Source organism: Pteropus alecto, unplaced genomic scaffold (assembly GCF_000325575.1).
Source record: "Pteropus alecto unplaced genomic scaffold, ASM32557v1 scaffold20, whole genome shotgun sequence".
Lineage (NCBI taxonomy): Eukaryota > Metazoa > Chordata > Mammalia > Chiroptera > Pteropodidae > Pteropus > Pteropus alecto.
The window spans coordinates 12,247,732-12,271,154 of NW_006436298.1; the positions used below are offsets into that span (position 1 = coordinate 12,247,732).

At 37.1% G+C, this 23,423-nt stretch overlaps 2 protein-coding genes across 3 annotated transcripts in view; one reads left to right on the plus strand and one right to left on the minus strand.

The window, feature by feature from the left end:
- Nucleotides 1-5,748, plus strand: part of SCAMP1 (secretory carrier membrane protein 1) — an 83,534-nt gene extending 77,786 nt beyond the window's left edge. Inside the window, exon 9 of one of the 2 annotated variants that reach the window (XM_006913170.3) lies at nt 1,946-5,748. In XM_006913170.3, coding sequence (XP_006913232.1) covers nt 1,946-2,110 — 165 coding nt within the window. In that variant the 3' untranslated portion in view covers nt 2,111-5,748. The remainder of the gene's footprint in view (nt 1-1,945) is intronic. The other variant, XM_025047886.1, reaches the window with a different exon arrangement.
- Nucleotides 5,749-11,722: 5,974 nt separating this feature from the next.
- Nucleotides 11,723-23,423, minus strand: part of LHFPL2 (LHFPL tetraspan subfamily member 2) — a 141,349-nt gene continuing 129,648 nt past the window's right edge. The window contains exon 5 of the mRNA XM_015590522.2: nt 11,723-15,686. Within this exon, the coding sequence (XP_015446008.1) occupies nt 15,430-15,686 (257 nt within the window). The 3' untranslated portion in view covers nt 11,723-15,429. The remainder of the gene's footprint in view (nt 15,687-23,423) is intronic.

Consider the following 23,423-nt stretch of genomic DNA (forward strand, 5'->3'; position numbering starts at 1 on the left):
ATGTAAACTGTTGAGAAGTATGTGCTATTCCTACCTTATTTTGTCTCTGCTCTGCTGGGATATGAATTTCATTTTAAGTAATTAAACTATGAAGCCCATAAATATAACACAATAGACACTCAATACAAATTAGAAAAGGAAATAAAGCAAATTATAACAGATATTTATTTATTACATGCCCATAAACATGGGAAAGGGGAAGAGAGAGACAAGTGGACCTGTAATTACATTGCTCTGATGGTCTAGTAAGTAAAGGAGGCTTATTAGATTTTTAGAATGCACTTCATTTTCAAGAATCTAATCGTATGTACTCATTGTGGGATAATTTTCTTGAACGTAAGAGAAGTGATTTATCTGTATCTTTAATGTTCCATAGAAAATTTGGTTTTGAAAAGGGAATAAATATAATTACTTTTATACTTAAGATAGAGCTATGGTTAGTAGAAGAAAAAAACTTTGAGTTTGCCAGTTTATGTGCTTATCAGTTCTCTCTTTATCTCCCTAACTCTTTTACACTTGGATCCATGGTAATATGGCATTTGCTCACACCATTGTATCAGAAGAACTCAGAACTGTCTGGCTATTTTTATCTTTTACCCTGATAGCTCTTCATTCCTTAGCATGCTTTCTTCCCTTGACATCTGAGAAGGTCGCTGTTTTTTCCCATTCCTTTCCTAATCATTTCTTCTTGTGGGTACCTCTTAAATATTAGTGTTTTAAATAGGCTTTGGTATTTGATTCTCTTTCTAATTTGTGCGGTCTCCATGGACAGTTTCATTTATATCAGAGTTGCAGGTACCATTTATGTGTCAGTGGTTTCCAAGTCTATGTCTCTGGCCCATTCCTTTCCTGAGTTCCAAACCATATCTTCACCTGCCTGCTGTAGCAGGCCTAGAGTAGGTATTTGGTAAACATTTGTGGAATGTATGAATATTTAGGACTTAACCCAGCATCTCTTTTCCCTGCTAAACTAGCCTATCCTCCCTATCTTTGAAATGACTTTCCAGTATCCAAGCTTGACTTGAATGTCTTTGATTCATTCTGCATTCTACTTTTCCTTATTCCTCGTTTACTCCATAATTACCAGTTTCTACCAGGTTTGGGAAAAGGACTGACTTGGGTGCACTGCCCTCATTCTGCAAACCTGCTCTGATTGCATGCCAGTCAGGCTTCTAATTTAGACCTAATCATAGTGCAGTGTCTTCCCTCCCCCCAAGTTTGTAGGCATATAATAAATATTTGTTCTAATTTGCTTTATTTTCTTCCTCAAATTTGTATTGAGTGGCCAATGTTATATATATAGATGCACTTCATAGTTTATGCATCTTAATACATATACTAATAGAGTATTTTTGAACCTTACTCATGAAAATGCAGTATGGACAGACAGTTTACAGAAGTGTTTCTTTGTAGATCCTTTATAAGTGACCATACACAAAAGGTTAAATGGTATAAAGAGTGGATAGCAGAAGGAATAGTGCTTTGTACATTAAATAATAAGATCATTTGATTATAATTATGATCGGTGCTATATATGTATCTAACACAAAAATAGATAAGATATTTAATTTGTCTAGGGTAGTAAATGTATTAACATTAGAATGTCTCTCGTTAAATCACTTTCTTATAATGCAGTAATATCTTAATTAACTAATTAAGTACAGCAGAAAACATAGCTTTTTACATTTGGTTAAATTCTTTAAATTATTTTTCATTTGGCATAGGCATAATTATCTCTTCTGCATTGGGGATGAAAAGGATAAACCTGTGTTAAGAAAATATTTAAATATAGTATGTGCCAGTGTGGTACCTAATGTTCTCAATCTTGGGACTCATGCTTAGAATTTTAGTCATTTTGTCTCTGGGTAATGTTGAGGTTGATTGAAGAGCTGCTGAAAAGTGTCAGTGACCACTTATCTTCTCCCACTTTATTGTGCCTCTGTAGGTACATGGACTATATCGCACAACAGGTGCTAGTTTTGAGAAGGCCCAACAAGAGTTTGCAACAGGTGTGATGTCCAACAAAACCGTCCAGACTGCAGCTGCAAATGCAGCTTCAACTGCAGCAACTAGTGCAGCTCAGAATGCTTTCAAGGGTAACCAAATTTAGAGAATCTTCAAACAATACACTGTTACCTTTTGACTGTACTTTTTTCTCCAGTTACTGTATTCTATAAATATTTTTATGTTCAAAACACGCAGTAAACATAGCATGTATGTTTCCAATTCACTTATGCATGGGCAAAAACAGAAAAACTTCCTTGTCTTATTATTTACCTAACAGTTTCTTAATATTTTAGTGCCCCCTGCAGAAAAAAAATATTACATGCTAAATAAATATTCTCCATATTTTTGGGGGATGAATGTTCAAATTATTTCAGTGGTGAGACTGAAATTAATATGGTACTTATGATTAAAAATGCATTTAGTACTAGTTACAGTCATTCTTTGAAGAATCTTAGATTTAAAGATTATACATTGGAACAGTAAAGTGATGCTTCATTCCTTTTTCCTTATTTATATTGACATAAATAGGCCATCAGAGACTTATGGACGTTTAAATTGGCTTGCTTTTTAGCAGTTTCAGTCACCAGTGAAGAGCCTATGTGCATTTCGTAGTAGATAATGTAAATTTTATCTTTTTACCTTCTTTTTTTAGAGTAGTTGATAGTTTGATATCAATCTCTGATCTTGCATGGGCACCATATTTCTGAAATTAAAAAAAAATTAGTATTTTGGGTTCTGCACTGCCTATGGTTATAAGTTTGGGGAGTTGTTTATAGAATCATAGAGGATTTTCTGTAATCGTTTCTTTTAAATAAAAATTTATCGGATGCAGTACAAGAATATAATTTGCAGTGCATTATCCAAAAGAAAAGGTAGATAATTGATGGAATAGAAAGTAGTGATAATACCTTTTTAAAATTTTTTTCAGTATTCATATCATAGTAAAATATTACCGTATGGAATCTTTGGTATATTCTCGTGGCTACTCTTTTTAATTGAACTGAGATTGTGTTTGGCAGCTCTTTTGGGGGGTGGTGTATGTATAATTTTTAACAGAGGTATTAAAGTCTGGCCTAACTCCTTGTCCAAAAAGAACATACAGTATTTAAGGGATTTTTCTTTTAGCCGCTCATCTCTAATGGCATTAAAAATAAAAAGATCCTGGCATTTTACAAATACTTGAATCCCTAATGCACCTCAGTCTTTCAATTTTAGAGACAGACTGAATCCATTAAAATTTTTCAGCAATAGAAAAAATAAAAGATTTAACTTGCACCAAGTAAGAAAATATACAGTTGAATGCATTAATTATGAATATAATAACATTAAAATTGTTACTGTGCAGCACAGGAGTTCATTCTTATAGTGTTTTTGGGTTGAAAGTTTGAATCATTTTTAATATTGATTAAATGACTAAAAGACATTTGTAAGGTGATGATACTGTGTTTTGGAAGTCATAAGCTATTTTAAGATTACAGAATCATAGGTAGTGATTTATTCAACTTGATTTTAAGTAAGGATAGTCAATTGGATTATATTATTTGAGACTGCAAATCCTTTAAAAAAAAAATCAGATGGGCACCAATGGTTAAATCACTTTCATTTTTCTCTCTAAATCTGGAGTTGAAATGAGTTTCATTCTGGGGGTGGGATGGTGAATTATCACTATTTATGAAAGAAGCTTTGCACGATAGTGATACTTGGTAATGCTAATCTATTCAGACGGTGTTTACATTTGATTTATTTGGGACTTCAATATTGAAGTATATACTTGTATTTCTTTTATTTTGATGAAAATAGGATTTAGAATATGAGTTTAAAGCTCTTTATGAATATTTCTGACTAGTGATAATCTCCACCTACTTTCTCAATCAAATAAGCCAGTTCAAGTTTTTCAGAATCTATCTTACTGAAAATCTGTTTCATCAGTTTGCTGTATTGAGTGTAGATTTAAAAAACATTCAAAACATTAACCACAAAATAAATATAAGAACACTTATGTCCATCATTAATTTATATCTCAAGTCCATTTTTGTATTTCTTGAAAGTACAAATGAAAGATATAGCATAGAGACTTTAAAAAAAATTCTGAGGTTCTTTCAAGAATTTCTGTATTCCGTAGAAATCCCGAAAGGTAGCACTGTTAAATAGCGAAGAATAATTACAACCAACAGTACCTTTTTTTTTATGTGGCTGGGGAAAATGTTATAAAATCCAATTATTTGGGTTAATACAAGCTTGTGAGAGAAAATTGTTTTTTAAAAACAAATGTGCATTAAAATGATGGCAATGCTTCTGGTTTAATAAGATATAGGGGTTTTAAATTCCTATATTTTTATTCTTTTAATAATTAGTAAAATGTCATGTTTTCATTCAGCAAAAGATTGGCATTTGTTCGTGTTTTATATTTAATATTAACATTACCCAGAATCAGAATCATGAAATGGTCTCGACATTGTAAGCATCCATGTCATTTTTCAGTTTGCAATATTAAGTTGTGGCTGTTTTATTTCAGACTGATGTTCGAACACTGGAAAATCATTGCTCAGTGATTTGTAATTTGGGACTTGGATTATTTATCTAGGGATGTTTGTATATTTTGTCAATGAGTAATACTGCGCTGTCATCATGGTGACTGTCATAGTTCTATATAAGTGCTCTCCATCTGTCTCTCTAATGTTGCATGTTTTCAGTGGTTTGGAAGTTTTGTATATTTATTGTATTAACACAGAGTGTCATAAAATAAAATACTGTTTACTGGATGTTTGTTTGTATAATTTTAAACACTATATTAGCACTTCAGAGGCAGAAATTATCCTGAGAGTTTAATGTATATAAAATTTCACATTTGATTTAAAAAAGAAAATCTGTATAATTCCATCATGTGCTAAACAAAATATATAAAAGACTTAGTTAAAAACTCTCAGCAACATTAAATGACAATTTTTCTGTTGCATTAGACCTTTGTAGGTAGTGGAACATGAGCTTCACTCATATTAAATATTTTGACCACTTTAAGGTCAAAATACACAGACTGTCTAGAAGTTAGATTCAAAATGGAAAATGTGTTTTGCAGCTCAGATTTTTTCCTAGTAGTTTAAAATGGATGCCTCTTTACTAGTATTGTATTGATTCGATTGAACTTGTGTTCTGTTCCCTAACATCGCTACTTAATGCTGTTTTATGTATTGATGAAAGTACCTGGCTGTGTATTGTTGGATTTTTCACTTGGTTATTTAAAGAGGATGTAAAACTATAATCTAAAATAATGGTCATGGTGAATCTTATTTTGAAAAATACATAAAAATGAGTTTGGATTGTCATTGGATGTAACTCCTATAAATCGTGTTGAGATAATGTATGGTTTGCATATTAGAGGGAATTTATGTTAAATTTATTAGTTGTTGCTGTAAATCATTTGTAGTAGCATAATAACTTTTACAATTATTGCGATATCGTTTTCTGAAAACACCGACATTAGCATTTAATTTTATCCATATTGGTAAAATCTGCGTTTAGACTGTTCATGTTCAGAACTTGTTACATTTTTGTGAATATTTTCCTTTTAGAATTACCATGACTGTTTAAATACCATTTCACTGTATCTCCTTCCATTTTTTCTTTAAGGAAATGTTTAGAGGAATTTATTGATTCCATGTGATTAAGACCTTTAAAGGTGAAATAAAAGTGGTTAATGTAGAAATAATTGAAGATGGTTAAAAATAAAATACCTATTTCATAGATTGCCAAGTACCATAGTATAAATTTATTTAGAGTAGAATAATATATTTTCAAACATTAGAATTGGTTTAAATACTTGTTTATTAAACTAAAATTGTATCTCAATGGTTAAATATTATGGAGAGTGAAGTATTTCACTAGAATTAGGGTACATTTTACAAAATATCCTGCTTTTTGTATTGGTGGGTATTATTATGGACTTTATCACAGAATATAGAGAGCTAGAAAGAAATCTATAGAAATTTCTAAGCCAGGCATTGCCACTAATCTGTCTTAAGTAGATATCTTTAATTTAAAGATTCTAGGAAAAAAGGAAAAGACTCTTCTCCAGTGTTCATACCCTTTCTGTGGGTTCCATATTTACAATTTAACTTTGTGGTTTTGGTCGGACAAAACTTAACCTGTAGAATTTTCATTTGAAAATACTGTTTGTGTTTTCAAATGGCAAGGGACATGGGAGTCACTGTATAGCAATGCAATGAATGTTAAATTTTATGTTTATCAGAATCTTGGATTTGTTTTTCAGCTCATATTTTTCTGGGCTTGGCATGGCTGATGATGTAGCTAAAATCATCTTGCCACTAAAACTCTTTGTTTTCTTTAATAGGGACAGAAAATAATTAATCCTCTTTTACTTAGTAATGTTTCATATACTTATGTCAAATTATTCTGAGTATTATCTTCTCTATACTTAAATAGTCCTAATTCGTAGAATTATAGCACGCAGACTTTATTTCTTTTAACTCTTTAGGTGTTTTCATCACTTAGATACAATCTTAGAATTCTCCAGAACTTTTATAATATTTTGTGGGCCAGTGATCCTCAAGATAAATCATGGTTGTAGTAGTTATTACTGTTGGCAGTTTGTAATATTCTTTAGGTGTTTGGGGGCCAGGAAAAAAAAATGCCAAAAATCACTGTCTTTTATCTGGTGATCACAGTAACTACAATATTAGAGTCACCTACATAAAAACTGAGTCCATTGAGCATACACATCCCTCAAACTAATTTTTTCTAGTATGAAAGTAATATATACCTGTGTATAACTGAAAAATATGGAAATGATAAATGAGAATATATATAATTCTGTCATATCTAGGGATATCTAATGTTTTATTGGATTTGTTTGCTATTTTTCTACACGTGTATTTTATAGAGTTAAGGAATATAAACTGTAGAATTTTAAAATCTTATTCCCCCCCACTCAGCATTATATCATAATGACTTGACAGTTTAGCTGTTAAGATTAACTTTTAATTTTTAAAATTAATATACTTTAATATAATTTAGAGAAAATATAAGCAAAAGAAGATCAAGTTGCTCCCAATTTTACAAACCTATAAGTAACTACTATTAACATTTGGTTTATATCTTTAACTTTCTAGGAAGGCAACTTTTTTCTAAAATGAAAAAAAGATTTTTCTCTTTTTCCTTGTAATAGATCCTTTAGGGCATCATTTCTTTGGGCCCATGAAGACCGCATTGGTACTAGATGTTATGTAGCCATAGTGGACTCATGCTTGACTCATTAAATTTTTATCCTGAATGTAGATTTATACAGAACTATACTGTTGCAGAATTGGAACATATGGGTAGCTATATTCTGCCATGAGGGAAGGAGTCACCAAAAAGCTGAACAAGACATGTAGGATGTAGAAAAGATCTTAATAGCTTTCCATTTCCTATATGGGGCCCGACTGCTCACCCATATTTCATCCCATTATCCTATTAATATTCTTACTCTTTTTTCTCCCTGAGCTTCTTTGAATTGGTTTCCTGTTACTGTCAACTGGAGAATTTTAACATACAAAGGTTTGTAATCTTTTTCAATTATATGTTGAACTTTTTTCTTATTGCTGAATATATTTCTATAACGTTTAGTAGCTACCTTTATATGCATATGTCATAAATTATTTTTCAAAGTCCTGTTCTCTCAGGTTCTGATTTTTAATTTTTTTAAATATCAAGAAATATATTGTTGCTAAATTTGGGGGCACAGGCTTTTTTTCTTTCCTTAGAACAAGTTGCTGGGTCAAAGCATAAGCATATTTTTAAGACCTTTGATGTGCATTGCCAAACTGCTCTCCAGACAATTCTATCAATTTATGCCTCCATCAGCAGTGTACAAAAAGGCCTCTTTATCCATACTCTGCCAGCATTGGATGTCCCTTTCCTAAAAAGTCTTTCCCACCAGTAGGTTTTGACAAGTAATCAGGAGGTTTGCTTTCTGAGCATTCTGGTTTCCCATAATGGGCTTGCTTAACACGACCTGTTTATTTTTTGTTTTTGCCAACTAGGAGTGACCATATATCCTGCATCTACAGAGAAATCTTCCACTTCCTGAAAGCCCGAAGCTAAAGGTGATTAGTACAGGATGGAAAAAGAAACAATGACCTTAGGTAGCCAATCCATTGAGCCTCCCTTAGTAAAATTAGATTGGTTTTAACAACAGGTTATGCTATTCTTCATGAATTTTTAGAACAACTCTTAATTTTTAAGATCAGTCCTAAATGGTAGTCTGGGTGGACAAGATTCTCTAATTTTCTTCTAATTTTGACTTATTGAAGACTTACTATATATCAGAGACTATACTAAATGCTTTACGTATATCACTTAATCCTCATACCAAATCTATGATGTCATTTCTGTTGTCCCTATTTTTATAGAGAAGTAGGAAATTATCCCGGTCACTCATTGAGTGGTAGTGAAGGGCTAAGGATGGGCAGTTAGATCCATGTCCCCTGACTCCTGCCAAATGTAGGGCTGCTTTTGCCACATGCTGCCACCTCTCTCCAATTCTGTTGTTTTTCTGTCTTTCCACATTTCCAGTAATTCATATCCATCTTTTAGGGACAATGGATCCTAGAAATAAAATCAAGAAAAATTACAACATGTATTTTTGATGTCTCAAGACCAAGGCCTTGCTCCACAACATGTGGGTGAGTACCTACAGTTTGCTCTTCAGCAGTGTTAACTTACTAATAAATAGTCTTTGGCTTTTGTGTGTGTGTGTTTGGAGAAACTTTAGATGAAGACAAAGCCTGATTTATCAGGTTAACTATGAAGAACATATGCCTTTTAGGTAATCATAGATGCTTATCCTGGATGAGGGATTAGTTGTAATAAGAAGAAAAACTCAAACTGTCATTCGTTTTACCACTGTCATATACCTGATGAGTTTTTAGTGTCTGTTTCCAGGATTAAGTGAATTGCAACACATGGTGTCATCTTTGAAAGTATGAAAAATTACCAGGTCTTTCTTAGAAAGGAAAGAAAGATCAGTGTTTTCATCAGTTGTCATCTTATAGTATGATCTTTTTGGAGTTATACTTGGAAATTATTCTAAGAGTTAAATACATAGAGATGGTGTCCCCTGGGGTTCATATTGGCTACCTTCTCACTCTATACATTCAAGATTGAAAGAAACTACAGCGGTTCAAGAATATAGACTTTGGTGTCAAATCATTTGAGCCTTGGCTTTGCCACTTATTAGCTTTTTAATTTGGGACAAATTACTTAATCTCAGGGTACTTAGTGACACTTGATTTACCTATAAAATGAGGATGATAGTTTCTATTCATAGGGTTTTGATGAATAAATGAATTATATGAAGTGTTTAGCACAGTACCTACACATAGAAAGTGCACAATAATTAAAAACTCTTATTGTCTGCACTTGTGTATTGATGACTTCCAAATTTCTGTCTCCAACCTGGTCTTCTCTCCACAGTATATTCCTAGCTGCACTCAGGACCTCGCCATTGGCAGCCTAAGCCAAACCTTCCTACCTTCCCTGTCTCTGCTTCTCTTAGCTTCCCGATCTTGGTGGTGGCATCACTTTCCATCCTGTGCCCATATCAGATACCTGAAAGTCATCCTGGACTCTTTCCTCTCTTCTCTCAACTGCTTCTAATCAGTCACCAGGCTGTACATTCTTTCTCCCTAATGTCTGATTCATCTCATTGTCTTCACTATCACCTGCCTTAACTTAGGCTTTCTTCTCTAGAGAATAGACCATAATGGTTTCCCCAGAACATAGGCAGTTGGAGGACTGCTTGCTTGCAGGTGTTAAGACTTTTTTAGGCTGTTTGGCTACAAAAAGCTGCAATTATCTACATGTTTTTTGATTGATTTTTCTTTCCCTTGTGGTTTTGCTACTTCCTCTTATTTATTTATGCTTTTATCTACATCCTGTATACCTAAGCAAAATGAGCAGTTCATGTCTTAAAGACTTATTTTGCAGAACTCTTCAGGGTGAGGAGGAACCTGCAAGGAAGAAGATAGTAGTAGGGACAGCAGTAGGATGGCTCAGCCAAATGACTCAGCAGCTGATAAAGCTTCTGAAATAAAGACAATTATTGGTTCTTGCTGCTATGAAGAGTGGGCTAAAAGTTTGCTTTGATGCTGTTATTCTTTAGTGGCAGAGGTGATAAAGATACTAAATTATTGAAACTACTGAAATAACCCACTTAAAGGGAATGTCCAAGATAAGACTGTTTTTAAGTGGTTGTATGTTAAGCAGAGACTTTGAGAGCTAGGAATAAGCTGAATGTGATGTGTTCCAGGAGTAGTAATCATGGAAAGTTTACCTAGTAGCAGAATTGCCAAGTAAAAACTAAGGATGAAATGGGAAGCACACGTGACGGTTCCCCAGCCTCTGCTGAAATTTAAAGCCAGGGTCCTTTAGCTGTTATTACATCTTTCTCAAGAGTTAACCCACAAGAGGGTTAACTCTTGAGAAAGATGTAATAACAGCTAAAAAAAAAAACCCAAAAAACCAAAAAACCAAACAAACACATTTTCTAATTTGCTTGGCTTATTTCGATCATAATGTTTGGAAATTTTTTCTTTAGTGATTTAGATAATTTTGTCAGTTTTTAATTTTGGTTTCTATTTGGATAATAGAAATAGATAATTTTGTCAGTTTTTAATTTTGATTTCTATACACACATTTTCTAATTTGCTTGGCTTATTTCGATCATAATGTTTGGAAATTTTTTCTTTAGTGATTTAGATAATTTTGTCAGTTTTTAATTTTGGTTTCTATTTGGATAATAGAAATAGATAATTTTGTCAGTTTTTAATTTTGATTTCTATTTGGATAAAGATGTAGTAACAGCTAAAAAAAAAACCCCAAAAAACCAAAAAACCAAAAAAACAAATTTTCTAATTTGCTTGGCTTATTTAGATCATGTTTGGAAATTTTTTCTTTAGTGATTTGGATAATTTTGTCAGTTTTTAATTTTGATTTCTATTAGAAACCTGGCAGGTATGTTTCGAAATCAAAGCATAAATGTAGTTTCAGCTGTCACAGGCTCCAGATCAGGAAAAGAAATAGCCATTTTTGTTTATTCTATCAGATAAGTGCTTCGTGGAATATGGAGAGTTGAGTAAAAGTTTATGAAAAGGGTCAATAGTGTCATCTTTGCGTTTATAAATTAGAATTCTGCTTCTAGATGAGGCTTTTTATGGGCAGGATTACCATCAGGAAATTTGGATGAGGAACTGCTCTGCAATTGGCTTTTAATTCTGGATTTTTGTTGGAAGAGCAGAATGTGCCCTTCAGTTTTTTTTCTTTGTCATTATACATACTTCCTTGTGTGTGTATATATGTATAAATATGTATGGGTATATATTTGTATTTCTTTGTAAAACCTTTTTAAATGCTTCCAAGCATTTCAGTATTTCTTAATTTTACTTTAAGATAGTTGTACTTGAGTTTTTCTTTTTATAACTATGTTGATGCTTTTCCAAGGAAGAAATATATACAATACTTATCTTGAAGTTCAAACTAACCTAAGGTGGGATATGTTGCTGGTGAAAAGAATAGTTAAAATACCTGAATATCTTTTATCCTGTGGTAAATGTTACCTATACGTTAGTGTTTAAAATAAAATTTGACTGATAGGTCTTTTCTTAATCAAATTATACACATCATATTGAAACCAATATACTTAGATTTGAACGAATTCAAATAAGTTTGCAAAATCTGGTTTAATTCAGATCTGGGGAGAGGAGGGGAGCACATTGTTAAAATACATAGGCACAGGAACTTAATCAATGCTAGACAAACAATGTATTAGTTTACAATATAATAGGATAACCACAAATTTGAAGGCTCAAGTTGAGTCCATTGGGAGTAAATACAATTTTATATTTGGCTCAAGTGGCTGTTGAAGGAGTTTCACCACAGTCTCAGAAGAAATCCCAGTTGTGCCTTTAACTCTTTTGGCCCTTGGGAGTCATTGCTGCCCAAATACAAACGCAGGCCAGGGATTTCCAGTGGCCAACATGTTATTGCACAAAGAGGTCTGTTCTAAGCCAGACTCTCATGGCTAAGAAGGTGTAAGATCAGCTCTTAGTGGTCTAGCATTAACATGGTCTACCAAAGCATGTTAAGAAATAGCTCCTTAGTGATTATGTACCAGCTACTAGTCATCACACTAACAGAAAAGGCAACAGGGCAGCTTCACATTTCACATGAAAGACTAGCATTAACTGGGCCTGGCTTGCTGGCTTAACTTTCACATAAAACTAGTGATTATTTTAATTTAGACCCAGAAAAAAAAATTTATACCAGTCTTTTCTTCACATAGGTTTGTGTAGCATTAAAATTGTTTTGGGTTAATGACTAGGCCATGAAGGCAAAAATGTTTAACTCTTCCTTTGCCAAAACAGAAACAACCCCTGTTCTGACTCCTGTCCAGTTTCCAAAAAAACAAAACATACATACACCTTTGTTATTGCACATCTTTCACACAGACTTGTGTATGTATAATATATATATTTTTTAAATATGCTACACATAAAAAGACTATGGCACTTTACAGAATACATGTTTAACAAAGATCATTACACCACAGATGTTTGAAAACTATACAAAAACCCTTACACGATTAATGTAACATTGTTGAATTAGCACACAGGTTTAAAGAATCCACAGAATCCAAGGCAAATATTTCTGCCTTCTTAGAGTTCCTTGAGAAGCCCAGCCCATCACAAAACTTTTAAGCACAAATGCAAGCAAAAATAAATAAGACTTTTCTGGTAGTAGTAATGGTCCAAGTATATTAGATTTTTAGACTGAGGCAATTAGGTGATTAATAGAAATTTATTAGAAAAATAGGTGTGGGTCAATAATCAGTCTAATTATTTTTAACATACTTCTAACATATTCCTCATATATTCAGTGGTTTTTAAACAGCCTCTGCAGTTGGGTCTAGACTAACGTGATTTTGGATGTTCCATTCATCTCACCCGAAGCCTCGTAATGCACTAAAGGTTAAAAGGCCCAACATTACCTCTTATTCTTTACTACAGAAATTCCATCTCTGCTCTGCTTACTCAGTGTTTAAGTAGTTTTTAGTGGTTTGGGGTTTTGTGTGTATATGTGCTTTTTTTGGTCTTCTGTTGCATTCAGAATAGTGAAGTAAACAGTGTCAAGTGACTTCTGTTCAAGAGAAGTCACTTTTTCACTTGTGACTTGTTATCTAGGGACACTCACCACCTTAGCAAAGACAGGCAGTAAAGATGATGGATTGCTCAGAGGATCCTCTGGGCTTATGACTTGTCTGTAAGGAGAGTGAGAGTTTAAAATTGGTGTTAGAAAATGGGTTCTCTATCTTTTGTACAGAAAAGAGTGAATCTTCTGACACATTTAAGAAAAAAAATGTTTTTATCAAGAGTTGCCTGATGAAGCGAATTTTTTTTTTTTTAAGTGAAAATTATTGGCAGGGCTTAAAGTAGTTGCTGTGGTGGCATCAGGACTTAGTTAGAGCATATAAATGCCTAGTCAGGTATAGGAGCTTCATCCAGTGGCTGCCAAAATCTTTGTCAAGAATAGAGTTAGTGTCTCCAGAGTGCTTACACAAGGCTGCTATTAGTATATGCATTTACTCTTTCTCTTTTCAAAGAAATAAAGTCATAGGATTTACATTTTGCTTGTTCTGAACTTTGGTCTAAGAATGGTGAACTCATTAAGGCCTGGTTCCACACCCTTGCCCCTCCTGCCCTTAGCTCTTAATCTACACGATAAGATGGTTTCTGGTATAGGCCAAAGGCCGGAATGGAGTAAAACTTGAGTTCGTCCATTCCATTTATATGTAAAGCAATTAGTTGTTCTGCACCAAGGCAAGGCATGGTTTTAGACTCACTGCTTTAAGATGATTCACTGCAGCAAGGTTGTAAAATCTGAATCAGGTGGCACTTAACAAACAATACCATGCCCAAACAAGGTATGTAATTTGTTAAATTTTCAAAACAAAGCAAGCCCTCAAGTGAGCAGATTCATAAACCCATAGACACTGAATCCTTCCAGAAATCTGGCAACTCCACTCCAGTTGCTTATGTTGCTATGGAGTGTTTATCATTCTCCAGTTCTGAGCTCAAGGCAAATACTAGACTAGGTTTTTTCTGGCCACGTTGATCATTCCAAAGTAAATTTGAAGTGATGGTTAATACCATTTTCCTGAACCTATGATATTGGTAATTTATAGAAACTTGATTAAAAGCCCTTGAACCCTTTATAACAATGGTAGTCAATTCTTTTTGAAAATAGGTATAGGCAGATGCCATGAGCTAGCTCTTTTTTTGCATTCACTTTCCTACTCTGTGCTTTCCTGGGAATGAAGCCTTTGATGCAACTCACCAGTTGCAGCAATTGCATGTTATCTCAGAATCAACACCAGTAACTAGAAAAACTCAAGCCCCGTGATTAGCTTTTTTTTTTTTTATGCACAGAATGGCATTTTGCTGCTGTTGGGGTTGGAAATATAGCTGACTACAGCATGGTTACCAAACAAACAGTGGGAAAAGGTCTCCCCACAAGTGCTGAGATTCTGGCAAGTTCTCTCAGTGAACATGTGAATGAGGCACAGCTGGCTTGGAGACCTCTCTGTCCCTGGAATGAGGAAACAGTGAGATTTCCTTTGGCAGTCAAAGCCCAGTTCCAATGCAAGGAGAAAAACGTGATCTCTAGTGGAAGCAGAATGAATTTGTCTCCACTAGCAGGAGACACATTTTATTCTCAGGATCCTATCCTTATTCTTTGAGTGGCAGTTCAGTTGATTCACCTTATCCTGGAATTCAGCCTAGAATTAAATTCCACAATAGGATTCCCCACTGCCCGCTTTGGTGTGCTGAGCAAGAGACAGTATCTTGCTCTGCCCTTTAGCATACACCCTATGCCCAGTAAGAGTGCAGTCTTCGTTTTAGTCTCCAGTTGAGACAACTTGAAAGAACTAGGAGCAAATAGTAACATCAACCCCCAGACCTCATTCTGAGGCAGAAATGCTCACAGGCCTGCAACCTTGTGGTAGAAACACAACTCAGAACAACCAGCAAACCTGGCTAACAGTCTCTTCTGTTACAAGAGAAATGCTGTTTAATAGTTTAGATCAATATCCTTCACTGAGCCTTGGGGGAGATGCAGTGTAGCTGAACTTGTTAACTACACGTCTGTTTATGTACTATTTTCATGTTCTCTCTCTCTCGATTTGCATTGTGGTCCTCATGTGCAGTCACTTTGCTTAGCTAGATGTTGCCTCTCATTGGTACTGTTAAGGCTCCAGGCTGTGGAATGTGGCTTTTGTAGGTAAAGGCTAGTTCTTTACTTGACTCAAACAACAAAACCAGAGGTGGACTGTTTCACAAGGAAGAAAATGGCATTTTTGTCTCTTCCAAATTAAAGGAGGCAGATAAGGTTTTTCCCCTCTTCGATTTCTTCCTGAACTTTGTCACTGGAGGTTGCAATTTCTGCTTGTGCAGAAAAGATGGCACAGATGAAGGTGAGGACTGTTCCACCGATGGCAGTATAAAAGGCCCAGCCCAAGGAGCAGTCTCCAGGTTTGTAGGCCGATGCGTAGTGTCCACAGTAGGCAATGGCCTTCTGGCAGCCCCAGCCAGCAGGGTAGAGTATCAAACCAAGGATAAGGAACAGGCCTGTAGGGTAGAAGAGAAAAGAGGTGAAAACTCCCATGGCTCCATAATGTAAAGTGAGTACCTGTACAGATGGTGTAATTGTTACCTGATTGCCTGCTTTGGGTTATGGAATCCGTTCTGCAATAGCAAGTGTTAGGGACTGTTTCATACAACTAACCTGACCTGATCAAGATACATCATCACTTTATTAGAAATATTTTTAGCTGCTTTTGTACATGTTGAAATGTGTACCCACGAATAAATTCTCTTCTAGAAAAGCAAATTAACTTCTTACTGAGGTGAACATTTCCCTTCTGGTCTAAGGCTGAGGTCGGCATACTAAAGCCACGTAAATGTGGCCTTGTTTTTGTAAATATTTTATTGGAAATCAGCTAGGCCCATTTGTTTATGGAGTGCCTATAGCTGCTCTTGTACTGGAATAGCACAGAAAGTAGTTGCTACAGATCCTATGGCCTGCCGAATCTGAAATAGTTACTATGTGGCCTTTTGCAGAAAGAGTTTGCCAACATTTGCAAACTTCATAAGAATTTTTTGTCTGAAGGCTGTTAAGTGAACTCGGCCTTGGGTAGACACTAATAAGATGTTTCCATTTCACTGACCCCACTGCCCTGTCATACTTAACGTCTGTCTTTCTATTCTTTACAGCTTTACTGCCCACTGTGTAATTGAGTTATTTTTCCAGCCAGCCTGGTGAGTGAGGAGCTCCTCCGGGGCCAGAACTAAGGTAAGTGAGGCACAGAATGCTAGGAGACAGTCACTTTTCGGTATCCACCCTTTACTTGCGGGAACCTGAGAGCGAGTTGCTTGCCTTGCCTTAGTCCTGGCCCCAGCCAGCCGCACAGCAGAGCTACTTATGGGGAAGTCCGGAACCTGAAATGACAAAGGCAACTAAGGGCCCCCAAATCTTACCTAAGAAAACTTTTTGTAGAAAGGATGCTGCAAGGGGACGGAGTCATTCTATGTGGCATAAAAAAGAACGTTTTCTCTCAAATATGACACCTATGTAATCAGGATTGCTAATTCATAACCCAAAAGACCTGTTTTTTAAATACTATAGAATAGCATTTCTATCTTCATAAATCTTGGCTTAACTTTTTCTTACTGTTATTAAAATTTTCCAGGTTTACTATCTCAGAGCTTTTAAATCATTTAAAGCAACTTGCCCACAAAAAGAACATGTGATAGTATTAGGTTTGAAAGATCAGATCAGAGACAGTATTTGAAACTACAAATCATAACTTTCATAGAGCTGTCTTCATCTTGTGATGATGGCATGTTCTCACCAAGCCTGACAGTTCACTACTATAGTGGGTTTTGGGGTTTGATTGTCCCTACTTTTCCCAAGTTAATCCCATTGTTCTACGCTGAAGGCCTCAGGAGACTTTCTAGCAGAGGTAGAATGGAAGAAATCTGTTCATATGCTCATTTTCTGAAGAATGGTGTATCACAAAAGCAGCTTTGTAACTCTGTAGCCCTCTATTCCTCTAGAGGCAGTGGAGTGCTGGGAGCAGAGAGGCAGTGATGTGTAGCTGGGGAAATACTAACCAATGTTGGGAAGCATAAGTGAAAGGAGCAGCAGACCGAGGCATCGTGGAGAGATGCTATTAGAAATGACTAAGAGCATAGAGTAATTCCCCCAAAGATAAGGCAGCCAGTGGAGAATGTGTTGGTACTCTGGAATATGCAAGGTCTTGAACCAACAATCTTGGTTTGGGAGTGTGGAGTCAATTCAAAGGCTAGAAATCACATAGTTAGAAAAGCCCCTATAGCTAGTGTGAGCTAGAACACAAACCAGCAAGATAATGGACCACAGCAAAGACTCACTAAATTAAGAGGTGGGTCAGTTAAGAGCTCAGAATTGGGAGTAAGACATGTCTGAATCCAAGTTCTGCCGTCTCTGAGCTGGGTAACCTTAGAAAAGTCTCCTAACCTAAGTATGATTCCTCACCTGTAAAATGGGCTAATACTTAACTCAACGTGGTTGTGAGTATTGAAGTCTATAAAGAGTACTTTCTGTATCCATAATAGCAGCAATAATGACACTGGGACAGAAGACTAGCACCTGACAATAGTTTAAAGCCGTTCAAAGTTTACCAGTTATGAATAAGCAGGTCAGCTTATTTTTGAGGGTATATTTTGAAAGGTGTAATAATTTGGGGAGAGGAGAACCCAGGCTACAATTTAGTACCCTTGAAAGAATAACCATCTGCATCTGAACAGATCTTACTCATCAGGGGGAGAGCTAAAAATTGAGCTAATTTTTATATTTCCAAGGCCTATGATAAATCCCCACCTTGTTTCCCAGGAAATCTCACCCACAGTGCATGGAGCCTTGTTGTTCTCCCTCAGGTGCTAAGTTAACTGCCCTGGGAATCATGAGGCACCATCGCTGGGGTTTATATAAGGATTCGGAGGTTCTTTCTGGCATATAGCCACTGCTGCCAAACTCTAGTGCAGGCCCTAGGCAAGGGGGCATGAGCTGCTCTTCTCTTCAAAAGACCAGTGTTTGTGTTTGAATGGTGGCTCTAATTAAATATTAACTGCATTGTTTGTATTACATGGCTTAAACAAGCCCAGTAAGTGAAAGTAATGCATTTCATTATGATAGGGACAGAAAGCATGGAGTTTGTTGTCACATAGCACCTCTGCTACCCTGTGCTAGGCTCACAAAGTACCTGAATTTGGTTGTCTTATCCTTCTAGGAAGTACACTAAGTTTAAAATAAATAATATAATCTTTATTTTAATATCAGACCCCTTTTCACAGCACAGCCAAGAACATTCACTCCATTACACCTCTCTAGCTATCTTAGGTGCTCCCTTTTCTGATAGCTCAAAGTTTCAGAAGTGCTTTAGGCCACCTTAAAATCTAGTGGCTGCTACTGGCCAATTTGTGAATGACAGTAGGGAGACTTACTGTATAAGGGTGCCATGCTTATGAGTCTGTCAAAATCCTCAGCTTGAATATTTATAAGCCCACAGGGCATTCTGTGTGGGAGGATAATAAAAACTGGGCTGTGGTATGTCTCCAAGAGGGATGTGTGCTGAAACCACATGCTCCCAGCCCGGGAAGCTAGCCTAGACAAACACAAGAGTACCTTATCTGAATTCTCAGCGGGTCAGGGGGAGGAAGTTGCCACTGTCTACCCTGCCCTGGCTGGTAGGCCTTTCCTCCCAGCACTCATCAGAGTTGTCATCAGCATGGTTAATGCCATGAAAATGCAAGACCTATATCGAAGAAAAAGAAAAGAATGGGCCTTCAGGTATGCAAAAATTAAACTCACACTTTTCATCTTTCTGGGTATTTATAAAAAGGCTCTTCTACCAAAAGAATTCCAGATAGCTTAGTGATTTGGGTGGCCCTCTCTGGTGACTGCCACACTTAGGCCTAGGTCCTGACTCGCCACTGTTCTTGGGGCCCAGAGCAGTGTCTGAGCAGTGGTTCCTGGGCCCTTGTAAGTATCCCTTAGCGAAGCACAAACATCATCAGAACAGATTCTTCTGCTTCCTAGTAAAAATTACTGAGAAATAGCACATAAAGGTTTCCCATCTCTCAGGGTAAAATCAAGCTTCCTTTCCCTGGCCTTCAAGGCCCCACGTGACCCAGCTCCTTATTACCTGTCTGAACTCACCTCTACCTTTCATACTCTTGTTCTCTCTGCTCCAGCCACACTGGCCATCTGGCTTTTCCTTGGACACATCAGGCATGCTTGGGTCTTTGCACTTGCTATTCCTCTCACCTGCAGTGCTCTCCTACCACATAGCTTTCAGGTCATCTTCAGATGCCACCTTCTCAGTGAGACCTTCCATTCCAGTCTATTTAAAATTTCAACCACCTACTTCTCCCCCACTTGCTATCCCCCTTGCTTGCATTATTATGTCTTTTTAGCGCTTATTGCTAATATGTGACCTTTTTTTTAACCTAAGAAATGGCCATTTCACTTGGTCCAACCTACTGTTTTTACTTATTTTGATTGTTCATCCACCTCCATCCTAGACTAAGTTCCACAGGGGCAGGGATTTTTATATATCTGATTTACTACTATAAAGCTAGTGTTTAGAATAGTGCCTGGCACATAGTAGGCACTTAATAAAACTTAAATGTCAATATAATTTGTTTTGTAATATTTCTAAACCATAGTGCCCCTGGGGAAAAACGGTAAAATAACTCTGACAGAGACCGATCAGTAAGAATGAAATGTGCCAGCAGGAAAGGAAATGGAGACTCTTGGTTGGCTGACTTATCCTGTTACACTGTCCTGTTCTAGGCCTGAAAATCCCATGGTTTAGAAGCAAAGTTGTGCCCCAAATGGGTTTGATGACACCAGCTAATGAGACAAAATTAAAGTCCATGACTTAAGAAAATAGGCAAGAGAATATAATATAGCAAGATATACCAAGTCTACCACCAACTGGGCATGGTTTTTCTGGTCTTCAATTTGGAGTATCCAGGGACTATCAGCTTGGTTGTGGCTTATATCCAGAAGCCAAATGGGAGGTGAGGTGTGCTCTGGATTGAGTTTCACACAAGAGTCAAACCAGAAAATGGTCTGCTCTCCCTTTGCAGCTATTAAAAAGGCAATTCCTGAAGTTAGGCTAACCTATAGTGGTCTCTGAGGACTTTCTATCGCCTTACCTTAATGCATTATTGTTTTGGTGTATGTTTTTTGGTGGGTGATAGACAACAGAAAAGACCAGGCCAGTGGGCATTCACTTTTCTTTTGACTGGCATCTCTCCCTGGTATCTGGCTGAGCTTAACAGGCCCAGCTGGGAAGAGGAGGAAAAGCAGAGAGAATGATACTGGCCAGTATCCAAAGAAAATAGCTACCACTGAAAGAAACCATAAGTAACTCAGATGGCTGGTAACCTCTGTCATGGCTCGACTTGATAGGATGGAACCATTTTCCATAACCTTAAAAGATATCTTTATCCTTCTGCCCTTTCTCTTGCTCACAGCCTCCTGATTCACTGTACCAAGAGGATTAGATGCTAGCATCCCACCATGGGGTCACCTGAGGGATGACTCAACCTTATCTGAGGGGAGAAAAGTAAATGAAACGAAACTGATGGTTAGTTATTTGGACTACCCTACAGATGCCTCCACAGACTGGAGACGGAGCCCTGAGGCCCACCATACAGTGCTGGCTCCCATGATTGGCTGGGCACCAGCTATTAGATTGCAACACCTACCACGCTCCTCTGCTAGTTTAGTAATATTTTCCACTACCTGAAACTAACTTTCAGACTCAACCCTGGATTCTCAGCAGTTCTACCTTGCTGCACAGGAATTTTCAGAGTCTCTATGGGCAACCTAAACATGTGGTTTGGGTTTAACTTAAATAATTAGAGTCCATGAGCTGTGTCCCATCATTGCTTTTCCAGGGCCAAAAACATAGAGGATGCTAAAAAAAAAATGAAATAAACCAATCTTCCTGCTTTCTGATCAACATTCAGCACTAACTGTGATTATTAGACCAGCCACAAAATATAAGTCTTAGGCAGTTTTCTTGCTACTGACCTGGAATCAAACAATGTGATATCAAATACAAGTTTCAATCAAATCTCTGAGGTGGCAAGAAAAACATCTCCATAATCCAGCCAAGCCCCCAGTTTTGGAAAGATGAGGCATTGCTAAATACATTAATATTTTACTTGGTCTGAAGATGACCGGCTCAAGCTTTAAGATTATGGGATGCTAGGAATGGGGGAGCCGACTCTGCACCACAGCTTTTCAGTTTGTGAAGGAAGTGAGCAAAGGCTACATGGCTGTTTCACAGTCCTACCCTCCAGATGAGTCACAAATCGCCACACTTTCACAACCTGCTGGCCAAGAGAATGGACTCAAAATTTTTTGTGTGTGTGGATACAGAAAAAGGCCATTGTTCCTGGTCTGAAAAGTGTAAAAAGTAAAGGCTGGCTCCTTTATATAGAATAACAAGCAAGTATTTGGACATCACACTTCTTCAGACAGACTTCTAGACTAAATAGTAAAGACTAACTAGACCTTGATTTGCAAAGGAAATTTACTAAGGACAGAAGAAAACAAGGCCATCTGTTGCTGCTACCAGCAGCCTGTGGAGAAGCCCCGGTGAGAGGGGCACAGTACTTCGCCTCCACGGGATTATAACCAAGGAGCTCATTCCAAAGCTATGAAGCATCCTATTTCTAGAGTGAGTTTACAGCAGACAGTTGATAGTAGGTTTAGTATCTTTTGATAAATTTGGACTCCAACAGAGGAGTGTCCACTGAGAGTACCCCAGGTGCTTTTCCTGGCACCTGGCACAGTAATGAGTAGCCATGACAGGGGCAGAAGAGTGGGATGGTGGCCGGGTTACAGAGGCTTTAAATACTTTCAGGCCAGTGATATGCAAGGAATCTGGTCACACTACACACATCACCATTCAGTGAACAAGGGGCTGTTATTCATGTGGACTCCTTGGGCACTCATCCATCTAGACATATCTCCCCTCATCCCAATTCCAATGTCCCCTCTATGTGAAGCATTTGTCAGAATGTTATTCTCTGCGCTCCCACTGCCCTGTGCCCATCCTTCTTTAGCTCTTTACCGCATTTATTTTTATTTATTCAACAACTATTTACTGAGTTACCTACTAAGTGCTAGGCATTATTCTTAGCCCTGAGGATGTAGCAGGACTGAGTCCCTTGAGGACAAAAAAGTTGTATTCTCTTGGTATATGTCACAGTTTTGTCTTAGCATTTACTATAAACCTTGTGAGTGTGTCACAGTTAACCTTGGGTAGGAAAGGTCAAGAGTTCAACTTATTTCTGGCTTTGAAACAGCCACTGACTGACTCACTTAGGAACACAGACTATCAAACATCTATTCTCCTTTCAACATATCTCTGAAAAAAATGGGGGAAAAAAATCACCCTATGTTGTTTATCCCCATCAGGCCCACCCTGTGACTCAGGTTTGGGATATGGGCCGAGCTAAGCCTGAGGTCCAATTTTGTTTACCTTGCTCAGTTCGCTGCAGCATAATGCCAGGAGGCTGCCCCTGCTACCAACCCCTCTACCCCTCATCCCCTTGCCATAGGCAGCTCTCTAATGGGAAACAAGGTACATCAGGCAAGAGAGTAACTGGCTTTCTGTATCCCATCCCCATTCTGGGACAAGTATGGGACAGGCTTACTGGGGGATGATAGTTTCAATCAACAAGTTCAAAAAAGCACTGAGGGTATTGGGTTAAAGGTAAAAATAGACAGGACAGTCTTTCTTGCGTGAATTTTAGGATATCTGCCAGTGAGTGTTCTGCCTCCAGGTGGGAAGGAAACCTATCGCTTTTCCTTCTCAGCATCCTTTGCTGCTTTTCCTTACCTTCCCAATCTCTAGACACCCAAGTGCCCAGGCTCAATCCTTGTCTTCTTCTCTACATTCTCCTTACCAGTCATACTTAGCCCCATGGCTTTAAATATTACCTCTCGGCTGACATCTCCTGAATTTTGATCTCCAACTCAACTCCAGATTTGCATATCCAACTGCTTACTTGATCTCCACTTGGAAGTCTAACAAAGTACTTGAAAATTATGTCCCAATCTAATTCCTGATTCCCACTCCCCACTTTAAAACTCGGACTTCACGCTGTGGACCTCATCTCAGCAAATGGCAGTTCAATTCTTATATCCGCTAAGGTCAAAAACTTAAAATCATCTTTAACTCTTCTCTCTCAGAGCCCTCTATTACTCTATTAGCAAATCTACTGGCCTTCATTCTAGCT